The sequence below is a fragment of the Sclerotinia sclerotiorum genome, genomic scaffold, assembly GCF_000146945.2.
Source record: "Sclerotinia sclerotiorum 1980 UF-70 scaffold_10 genomic scaffold, whole genome shotgun sequence".
Lineage (NCBI taxonomy): Eukaryota > Fungi > Ascomycota > Leotiomycetes > Helotiales > Sclerotiniaceae > Sclerotinia > Sclerotinia sclerotiorum.
This window is the reverse complement of record NW_001820826.1, coordinates 423,074-434,259: the sequence shown is the minus strand read 5'-3', so window position 1 is coordinate 434,259 and position 11,186 is coordinate 423,074. Positions and strand designations below refer to the sequence as shown.

Below are 11,186 nucleotides of genomic sequence, written 5' to 3'. Positions count from 1 at the left end.
GAGTGGTGGTCGGGGGGGAAGGAGGGGAAAGGGGGGTGACAGATCGGAGTAGTAGATCCCCTAGGGGGGGGATGACCAGTAACAAAGGCGTCGAAGTGCTGTTCGATGGTTGCCTTAAACTCAAGGCAAAGGGAGGTGAGGAGTTTTCGTGAACTCGGTGGGAGAGCGCGGACTTCCTCAGAGCCTAGGTAGGTATCTAGGAGTTGGGTAACTGGGTTGAAGATGGATTGAGCATCGTTGACCTTATTGAGAAGGTTGCTGGCCTTGTCGGAAAGTGTTTTAGAGAGGTTTGGGGGGCTTGGGGTAGCCATCGTTTTTGAACAAGAGTAGAGAGTTTTCCTGTGATTAAATACAAACGGGGCATGCCACGTGACCCGGAGGTGTGAGGCGTCACATACATGGCCGACCGTAACACCAACAGAATGTGACCGCGACCATGCAGAGCTGGTATTCGCTTTTGATTCTGGCAGCTATCAAGCTATTTCTTACGAGAATAACTACTCGTATAGCCGTGGCCATAAGTTGGGAAGAAATGAAGAATTAAAAGGTTTTGATTTGGAAATGATAGATGGATAGTTTATTTATACATATAGGGAAAGAAAACTAATATGAATCTTCCTCAATTCTACTCTCCAGAATTATACTGAGCCCCTTCTTCCTTTTCGGAGCCTCAAGATTATTTCATACATAAAATCTTCTTCCCATTGATTTTCTATACATGGATCTACATCAAGCTACCAAATCTCGATGACCAAGTATAAAAAAGTATTTCTCTCCCGAGCTCAAACTCGTTAAGTGTATCATGACGAAACTAAACTCTTCATAAAAGTATGGCAGACTTTTCTTTGTAGTGACTGGATGAATATAAGTATCTCTGGCCGTTTCCGCCTTGCAAACTAAAATAACCGAAAGTTTGGCCTGGTGTATGAGTGGCCGACTGTCATTTATCATGTTGAAGTTTATTATTGTCATCATTCGATGAAGCCACGATATCACTATTTATCACCACTCTCATCGTCACGCTGTTCATTTAGAAAGTCTACTCACAGCGATTGACAGTATCAACTAAGGTATCATCTCCTTTTGCAAGCTATGGTAGATGAGTTACCGCCATCATGGACCTGTCTCCCTTCATGCTATATAGCTTTTATGACCACGAAGAAATATACAAATTCCTATTCAAATTTTGAAACTCAAATATCTAAATATTGATAACTGAATGGGGCACAAGAACAGTTACTCCATTCTATCTTCGTGTATTCTTAAAGCCCAAAACATATTCATTTAGCACTACATTACCTCCGGATTTTGTGAGATTATTAGGTTGGGTGTATATAAATATCATGTATTTTTGTTATTCACCACTTTATCTCAAATAAAGAAATCCTCAAGATAGTATATGAAAAGAAGTTCGAAAATGCAGTTTGTAGACACAAGGGGAGAGTTAAAGAGAAAGTGTTAAAGACACTCATATTTTTCACGACCGGGAGGTTGTCATTTCATGTATCTTGTGTTTTCACATTATCATAGTAGGTTGGTAGCACTTGCTATTAACTCTTCCATGTACAATCACTACCGGGCTACCTTTCAAGCTATCAATACGCCACTAAAGTATGTATTTGGTACAGAAGCAGACCGTGAAATTTTGGTTAACCTCAAAATAACTAAATTTATATAAGAAGCGTTGCAAGAATTTGCACCGCGGAGACGCATCCCGTTGGTTTTGATTTCTGATTCGAGCTGCTTACTTCTTCTCCAACATTCAACTTGGAAACTTTTTATAGTATTAACAAACCAATTCCCAAGCTAGTTTACCTATCTAGTATTCACTCTGACACAATATTCACCTTAATCACTTCAGTACATTCCCATATCATAATTGATTAATACAGACATCAGACACTTATATATATATCCACTAGTCGAAATGAGGCAATACCCGGAACTACCAAGTAATTACTACCCTCAGGACTACTCACCTCCACCTCCACCAATAAAAATTTCTATCACAAAACTCCAAAGTGCAATCAAAAACCCAAGAATCATTCTGTTCTTATAATCTACTGTAAAACCACCCAGAGAAACGCAAGGACAACTTTCCTCAACGTTTAGTTTAAGGGGAAATACCCCCATCCCCGCTCATCACATAAGCATCTGTCAGCGAGATCCCCAAAAAGCCCAACGATATCAAGAAGCAAAATCTATAACCAATAGCGATTCTATCCGTGATGTCTTACACCAAAAATAAACATCAGAACCATCTCATACTTGTTATGACCATTCCATCATCTCCCATCCCCATTATATCATTCTCGCCATCATTCTTTTCCCCCCCTCCTCTTCCACATCAATATATTCCCTATTCCAGCCATCAATGTGAGCAAAGTTTCTGCATCATTGGAAAGACCACAGGCACACTTCACTCGTAGCGGTATGCCAGTTGAAATTCCATCGTTATCCACTTTTCCGCACTTCCAGCGCGCCCTAGAGGCCCTTCCTAACCCCTTTCCGTCCTTCAAAAGCCGCTCAGATTCGTCGAAAAAAGAATATTTCCTTCCCTAGTTAGGCATATCCTCACCCGATTTCTCTTTGTGAGATATGTAAATATTTTAAATGGAGAAGCAATAACTAAATCGAGAGAATATGAACTATAATACGAGTGTGGAACCGCTCTGACGCCTTTGCAAAACTCCACTTGGTGTATAATATTTAAAATATGTTCATCATTATCAGCTTATCTACCAGCTAGCCAAATGAACGACGTCAAGTCAACGCCGCCATCAATCGTAAGTAAACGCAATGCACGCGTGGACTCCATTTATTTTCGTTCCTCTACCATTTACAATCAGCAACGCTCGGGTATTTCAATATCTTCTTTCCTATTCATGTTGTTTGTCCCTGCCTCGCTACCGTCCATTCCACTTCACCAATTCTAGTGCTCCAGCTCGTCCATAGGGATCTCCTCAATATCTTTTCCTACAATTCCTTCCGATACCTTCCAAATTTGAATTAGGTTGTCTTCGGCTGCGCTACATACTACCCAAGGTTCATTTTGGTTCCAGCTGAAGTCGGCAAGATGATTCGTGTGACCTCCGTGCATGAATAATCTAGATGAAGTTAGCAGCTTGTCATTTCCAAATCAAAAGGCAGAACTTACAATTCAGGTGGTCCATCCTCTTGGTCATCTGGTAGTTGCTCCATACCAACTCTGCTAAGATCCCAGAAAATGACCCTACGATCATAACTACCACTTCCCAATATCGCTTCTTCTGTTGGATGCCAAGCGAGAGAAGTGACAGCATCCATGTGACCTTCAAGGGTGTGAAGTTTCTCTTTCAGATTTCTCAAGTCCCAAAGACCAATGGTCTTATCTGCCGAGGCGGTAGCTAAGACAAATTCTGATGCGGGGTTGAATGCCAGGGCGTTGATGGCATCGGTGTGTCCTTGCCCTTTGCTAACTGATTTATCGGTATCTGGTTGTCTGATGTCAAGGATTTGAAGGGTCAAGTCATCTGAGACTGTTCCAATGAGGGATTTGTGGAGAGGGTGATATTGAACATCGTTAACGATAGAAGTGTGGTGGGTGTAAACTTTACTCGACTTCAATTGATGACCATTTGCTTGTAAAGTATTGAGATCCCTATTGGCAAGTTAGTAGAATCCTAAACCCAAACCTTGATTTTGCATACCATAACCTGACGGTTTTATCTTCGCTACCAGTCGCAAGTTCGCCAGCAACGTGCGGATTCCAGCCCAGACCAAAACCTTCCTTTTTATGTCCTACAAGCTCAACTTGTGGGCTAACAATACCTTTAGGAAGACTGCTGTGCTTGGTACGATCGAAGACCAAAACTCTGCCATCAACGCACATAGTGGCTATGATGTTTGGATTTTGTGGTTGGTACCTGGCCTTATTAACCTCTCCTGGATGATCGATTTTCTGTTCGATGGTCATTTTGATTGCCGCCTGTTCCCCTGATGATGATTTCCCATAACCTCCAATCTCCTCGCGATCCTCATCATAATCAACATGATTCGGGGTGACATTTTTTGGTAGCTCGACGTTTGCGATTTGTAGATAGTTCTGTGCGCCATTAGATGTATGAGTACCAATAAGAAGTCTGTGGACCGAGAAATTCTTTCCTGCTGGTCTGGATACCATCAGTTAAGTTCATGAGCGAGTTATCAATTGAGCTTACTCTTTAACATCGGGAAACCATTGGGTTGTCAAGGTGGGCCATTCTAGCGCAGTGCTGCGAGATTGTCAGTTGAAGCATAACTTTGAGAGTTGTGAAAATCCCATACCTCAAAATCATATCGTAAAGAAAAGGACTGTTCTTCTTCCATGTTTTATACTCTGATCGCAGAATTTAGTTCAGCTCCTCATTTCTCGAAAAGAGCATTATTACCCTCGTTGATAATCTTTTGCTCCATATCTTCATTATCATCTACGGGTCGGCTCACTTTGTATCTGTTAGCAAGCTTCTACATAATTGAAGAGTGCATAATGCGCTGCACCGCAAATGCAAAACTTACTGTTCATATCATGATCTTCTGATTGAGGAGCCATACTGGCAGTTATTTTCTGCTCAAATTTATCGAAATCTGGTGCCAAATTCTCACTTTGTGGTCTCAAAATCGCTCAAGTATTTAGAATTGTAAGTAGATAGCTCTGTGAATATATTGCACTAAAATTGTATTTCGTGTCAAAAATGAAGCTCTAAAAGCTCTGAAGCTAGGAAGACGCGCCCCAAGGCGCGCAATGGGTGGGTCGCTTATAGTTATGAGTCGGGCCCGACGTCCGCTAGCGCCGGCTGTGACGTTAGTGTGAGTGGAGTGGGAGAGCTTGTTGATGTCCTCGGGGGGAAGCCAGAACCAAAGTCTTTCCTTGATCTTTTGAAGAGATTATTTCTCAAGAGTTCAACACCTTCTCTAAGCCATCCGCAGCAGTCAGTACAAAAAGAAGGATCAGTCCTTCCGTCCTACAAAGGTTCTAAACTTGTAGTATTCTCTACTCCTCATTTTCACTTTGTGGTAACAGCAAAGTGCGCCACTTCAACAATCACAAACTACAAATCGCAAACCTTTCTATACAATTAAAAGTATCTCGCGCACCTTGCGCACCGTTTCTACATCATGGGTGTCCCAAAATTCTTTAGATGGATGAGTGAAAGGTATCCCTCGATCTCGCAATTGATCGCGGAGAACAGAATACCAGAGTTCGACTGTCTGTATCTGGATATGAATGGTATCATTCATAATTGTACACACAAAGACTCCGATGATGCGACCTTTCGTATGACAGAGGAGCAGATGTTCATTGCGATTTTCAATTACATTGAGCATCTTTACGGGAAGATTAAGCCAAAGCAGCTTTTCTTCATGGCTGTGGACGGAGTGGCTCCTCGCGCAAAGATGAACCAACAACGAGCTCGAAGATTCAGAACGGCATTAGATGTCGAGAATGCTAGAGAAAAGGCAATTCGAGAAGGAAAGGAAATGCCAAAGGAAGAGGCGTTTGACAGTAATTCCATCACACCAGGTAAGTCTTTTGGGTAGATAATATTCCACAAGCTAATCATTCCAGGCACGGAGTTTATGCAAAAGTTAACTCTCCAACTGAAATACTTCATCGCAAAGAAGATCTCAGAGGATGTCGATTGGCAAGGAACCGAGATTGTTCTCTCGGGACATGAGGTACCAGGAGAGGGGGAGCACAAGATTATGGAGTACATTCGCCTCAAGAAAGCGCAACCGGATTATGATCCTAACAGACGTCATTGTCTTTATGGTTTAGATGCGGATTTGATTATGTTGGGATTGTTGAGTCATGATCCTCATTTTTGCCTTCTTCGTGAAGAGGTTACCTTCGGCAGACAGAGTAAAGCCAAATCAAAGGAGTTAGAGCATCAAAATTTTTATTTGATGCATCTGTGCATTGTTAGAGAGTACTTAGAATTGGAGTTTCAGGAGTTAAAGGGAGATGGGGTTTTAGGCTTTCCATTCGATCTCGAGCGCGTTATTGATGATTTTATCCTGATGGCGTTCTTTGTCGGCAACGATTTCCTACCGAATCTTCCAAATTTACACATTAACGAAGGGGCGTTGGCGTTGATGTTCAAGGTGTACAAAACCATTTTGCCCAAGGGTGGTGGATATATAAATGAGGGAGGAGTTATTAATATGAGCCGACTGGCAATCTTGCTTGATGAACTGTCTCACGTTGAGTACAGATTTTTTGAATCGGAGAGCTCGGACTCATCATGGTTCAAGGCTAAGCAAATGTCAAAGGAGGATGTCATGGTGAAAGGCAAGAATAAGGGCAAACTCGTAATGACGACAGCACAACAACAAATATGGAAACAAGTCAAATCCTATGTACAGAAGAGAGGAACAGAAGCATTAGATTTATCCGAAAAGCTGCCCGCAGCGGATAGAAAATTCGCGCAGGATTTAGCAGAGAGTCTACACCTAGAATGGAAAACAGTTCAGAGTGATGATGGAGAACGCCACATGCAGCTTTCATTCCCTGCTAAGCTCGGTGCCGACGACGACGAAGAAGACGATGATGAAGAGGAGGAGTCTCAACTTGCGATCATGCGAATTGTTAAACAATACGATAAAGCAGAAGTTCTCGATGTTACCAGAGAGCAAGCACAAGCCGAGATGGATCGTAAATACGAAGAGAAGTTCCAAGAATGGAAAGACAAATATTATGACGGCAAGTTCGAATGGGATCGAAAGAACGAAACAGAGTTGACGAATTTGTGCGAGAATTACGTCCAGGGTTTGCAGTGGGTTCTTTACTACTACTATCGTGGTGTCGTATCGTGGCCGTGGTATTACCAATATCACTATTCGCCGATGATTTCTGGTGAGCATAACATCTGTGGAATCTATTACTTCTAAGCTAACAATGTCGACAGATGTCATAAAAGGACTGAAAGCAGATGTCAATTTCAAGCTTGGACAGCCGTTCCATCCGTTTGAACAACTTATGGGCGTGCTACCGGATCGTAGTAAGAAGATTGTGCCGACGGTGTATCATGACCTCATGACTAATCCCGCTTCTCCTATCATCGATTTCTACCCCCGAGACTTCGAATTAGATATGAACGGAAAGAAGATGGAATGGGAAGCTGTGGTCAAGATTCCATTCATTGATGAAAAGCGATTGTTGGATGCTATGGCTACAAAGAATAATCTGCTGAGCGATGCCGAGAAGGCTAGGAATGAGTTTGGGGTCTCTTTAAAGTTCACTTACGATCCAGATGTCGACTTTACTTACCCATCTTCATTGGTGGGTATTTTCCCTGACATTGCCCATTGCCACTGCATCGAAAACATTTTTGACCTGCCGACAATCGAAGGCCTGGACTTTTATCATGGTCTCATGGATGGAGCTAAGCTTGGATCTGCATCTCTAGCTGGATTTCCAAGTTTAAATTATCTTCCATATAATGCAACATTGGGTTTCCATGGAGTCAACGTTTTCCAATCAGACAGCCGTAACGAAAGTATGGTTGTCACAATCGAAGATTGTGAAGTTCGAACAAATGTCAAGACAGCACAACAGAAACTTGGTAAAAGAGTATTTGTTGGTTATCCTTTCTTACAGGAAGGTAAAGTTGTCAAAGTCTCTGATGAACTATTCGATTATCTGCCTTCCGAAGATGCCAGCGGTCAACCTATCAGTAGAGCACACGGGCCTCGTGAAATCGACGACTTCCGCAAGAAAGCCGAAAGAATAGAAAGCACTTATAGCAAACGTCTTGGTATAATTATTGGACCAGTAGAGTCCCTCACTCATGTGGAGATGCTGAAAGGCTTGAAAAAGATGGATGACGGTGCGACCATCAAGGAATATGCTGTTATTCCTGGCCAAGACACAGACTATGCTTCGCAAGTTGTGGTGGATGAAGTTATCAGCGAAGATCAGCGATTTTTGGAGAGAGCAGCTTTGCCTGTGGAGGAGGAGTTCCCTGTTGATGACAGAATATTCTTTCTCGGAGATTTCAACTATGGCCGCCCAGGGCTGGTTGAAGGTCACGCAGATCACAAACTTCAAATCTCTCTGTCCACAATTAAAGGCAAAGAGGTGGAATTTGGTAGAAACATTGTTCACAACGCGAAAAACAATAGTCACTACACTCCGTCTTTTGCAGTTGCTAAAATGTTGGGGTTGCATCCTTTAGTACTTAGCAAGATTACTTCATCCTTCCAAGTTTCTGCTGTGGGTCAGCTTCGCGTCAACTTGGGACTCAACCTCAAATTTGAGGGCAAGAAGCTTAAGGTTTTGGGTTATTCGCGACGAGCCGATAATGGATGGGAGTTCAGTAATAAAGCTATTGAACTCATCAGCACTTATATGACCAAGTTTCCTCATTTCTTTGCCGGTATCCAAAGAAAACCTCAAGGTAATGAATATGAGGAGTCTGACTTTCCTGGTGCTAGTGTCAAGGAGATTGTGGCATGGCTCAAAACCATCGAATCCAAGAACTTTGAGAAAGTACCTTTGGATGCTGAGCAGCTTGACTCTGATACCGTAATGGCTATCGAGGAAGCGGCTCAAGAAGCCTTGATCAATGGCCCACAACCTCAACGTACAACGCTTAAAGCTGTTCCACGTGGTGCGCTCTTGAAGCCATCTGATGCTGAACATCGTTGCGGCAACCAGAAGTTTGCTCTGGGTGATCGTGTTGTCTATGTTGCAGATTCTGGTCGCGTGCCCATTGCCACGCGCGGTACTGTTGTGGGTATCTCTCGCACCCCTCGCACCACTTTACTTGATGTCCTATTTGATGTTACTTTCATGAGTGGAACGACTCTTGGTGAACGATGCTCCCCGTTCCGTGGATCCACCGTACCAATTGCCAGTGTGCTCAATCTTACCAACAAGCAACTGATTGCGGGCTCTAGAGCTGCTGCTGAGAAGAGACCCGCTCCAACTACCACGCCTCTAACAGCCAATGGTGGCTATGGTTTTGGACGAGGTCAACAATATAGAGAATCTGGTCCACCTCCTCCACTGCGAGGTTCTTTCCGTGGCGCCGTTTCAGGGCAACGTGGAAATTTTGTACCTCGTGGTGGACGTGGTCGTGGTGGTTTCACCAATGGAAATGCACATGGTAATTCTGGCGATAATGCAACTCCAGCGGTTCATAGCAGCATGGTTATTCGTGACACAACACCTGTGAACACGACCGGTAATGCCAACGGCACCAGAGGTCGTGGAACCGCATTTGCAGCCGCCAGAGGTGGCGGTTCCGCCGCTGGTAGCGTAGCATACAACAATGTTCCTCCACCGGCTGCGTTGGATTCACGAGGCAGGGGCAGAGGCCGCGGTGGTAGAGGCCGCGGTGCTTCGAGAGGTCGAGGTGGTAATCCACATCCTCCACAAGCTTAGATTTACAATTTCTCGTTCTGTCGACTTTTCTTCTTTGTAATTTCTGGAAATGCAATATTGGCATGGCACGGCGTGACATGGAATTTTCACGATCTTACATCGCATAATATATCAGGAGATGAATAAAAGTTGCAAGCGATCTTTTCCCGGTGGGTACTTTTACGAGACTAGAACGACGATTTCACGAAAGGGATGGTTATGATTCGCTCGTGTTACTACCATTTATGCATGGATCGGATATACTAGATGAAAGAAGACGGTCAATGGGCCTCGGATGCGATGAGAGCGTGATTACAACCCAATGATTACTGCTATGTTGGAGGAGAAGATAACTTGTTGGATGCAGAGGCATGATATGACCGGAGAGAAAATAGTTAGATGTACGGAGAATTAAATCTTTGAAGTCTACGATATATATTCACATTGAATGGGGTGAATTTTACAGCCAGCAAGTGACAAAATACATACTGTAATGATCCCTCCGAATTCAACAAATTTCACATCTACATTTAAAAGCTCTTTTCCACGTGACACATATTCACTTATTTTGTACCCGCCTACAGACATATGGTGGAACGTCCCTCGTTAATCACTAATATACATAAACCACATCCTCATTGGTATTCATCTCGTATCGACGAGATCGAGGTATCTATCTACAACCATCTTACTAACGCCCTCCCTCTTTCCCCTAATCGCTTTTCCCATTGCTTTCTGCATTTCATAAGGATGGATTACAAGGTATCTATAATGAGGTTTCTCGTTGCAAGAAAAATACGTCTTTTAGCTGTTAGCTGGTCCACTTCCATTTCCGTTGTCGTTGTTTCCGTTCCCATTCCCATTTTCTAAAGCCGATTGTGTTCCTTCTGCTGGTGGTGGGGTGGTCGCGGGAGGCGTGGCCCTCGGGACGTTCTTATCCTGTACGACTTTGATGATGTAATCGCCTGCGTCATTTGCACCATCGAGACCACCTACACGGGTCTTAAAGTATTCTGCATCGCGAAGCATTCTATGTTCTCATTAGTCACTTGGGTATCTCTGGAAGGGAAAATAGAAAAAAATGCAAGATAACATACCGTGCTTTAGCATCCTCACTTCCCAGCACGACATCCCCGAAAGCCTTCCCCAATTGCTCTCTGAAGCTTTTAAATACCAGCTGCATGATCATGTTCACAGTCATATCTGGGAGGTGCTTGTTGAGAACTTTATGTAACGTAAGCGTCTCCTTCGTCATCGTTTCCATATACGCATTGATAGAAGAGGCTCCTGGTTCATCCTCCCAATTAATCATTTTCATGCTTTTAACATGAGCAGTTGCTCTTCCGGCCATAATATTGAGGAATTTATCGTAAATCAGTTGCTGATGTTCGAGATATGCACGGCGGATCTTGTCAAACTCGCCCATGAGAACGGAGACAGAGGATCCAGTGCCGGCATTACGACGAACGTATTCGCGAATGTATGGGATGAGAACGGATATGAAGGAGGTGGCTTGAGCGGCGAGGGCAAGATGTTTGGTGGTTATATTTTTGAGACCGGCGGTGGTGGTAGCGCCGGCTCCGAGTATTAGTTGTTGCACGCGGGAATTGAATAGTGTGAGGTACGAGAGTATCAACGCAGCGATTTCGGAAGTCATGGATGGAATGCCAGTATTGAGATGAAGAAGGGAGGCGAGGCCGTGGAGACAAAGAATTGCAGATATGGGAAGAAGATATGATTGATCATCGATAACAGCAGAACGTCCTTTCACTGTTCTGGGTGCAGAGGTGGAATTTGGTGT

The 11,186-nt window shown here is 43.6% G+C and overlaps 4 protein-coding genes across 4 annotated transcripts; 1 reads left to right on the top strand and 3 right to left on the bottom strand.

Moving 5' to 3' along the window:
* Positions 1 to 1,670: 1,670 nt before the first annotated feature.
* On the bottom strand, positions 1,671 to 2,046 carry SS1G_07678 (predicted protein; the record flags this gene model as incomplete). Its single annotated transcript, XM_001591003.1, has 2 exons — positions 1,671 to 1,774; positions 1,980 to 2,046. The coding sequence occupies 2 exons, from the start codon at positions 2,044 to 2,046 to the stop codon at positions 1,671 to 1,673; spliced, it is 171 nt and encodes a 56-aa protein (XP_001591053.1).
* An 886-nt stretch (positions 2,047 to 2,932) lies between these two features.
* SS1G_07677 (hypothetical protein) lies at positions 2,933 to 4,570 on the bottom strand (the record flags this gene model as incomplete). The annotated part of the gene is made up of 7 exons (XM_001591002.1): positions 2,933 to 3,107; positions 3,158 to 3,640; positions 3,690 to 4,151; positions 4,200 to 4,253; positions 4,306 to 4,357; positions 4,410 to 4,463; positions 4,537 to 4,570. 7 exons carry the CDS (start codon positions 4,568 to 4,570, stop codon positions 2,933 to 2,935), a joined length of 1,314 nt encoding a protein of 437 aa, XP_001591052.1.
* A 566-nt stretch (positions 4,571 to 5,136) lies between these two features.
* SS1G_07676 (hypothetical protein) lies at positions 5,137 to 9,406 on the top strand (the record flags this gene model as incomplete). The annotated part of the gene is made up of 3 exons (XM_001591001.1): positions 5,137 to 5,542; positions 5,588 to 6,874; positions 6,927 to 9,406. 3 exons carry the CDS (start codon positions 5,137 to 5,139, stop codon positions 9,404 to 9,406), a joined length of 4,173 nt encoding a protein of 1,390 aa, XP_001591051.1.
* Positions 9,407 to 10,189: 783 nt separating this feature from the next.
* SS1G_07675 (hypothetical protein) lies at positions 10,190 to 11,042 on the bottom strand (the record flags this gene model as incomplete). The annotated part of the gene is made up of 2 exons (XM_001591000.1): positions 10,190 to 10,415; positions 10,483 to 11,042. 2 exons carry the CDS (start codon positions 11,040 to 11,042, stop codon positions 10,190 to 10,192), a joined length of 786 nt encoding a protein of 261 aa, XP_001591050.1.
* Positions 11,043 to 11,186: the final 144 nt, after the last annotated feature.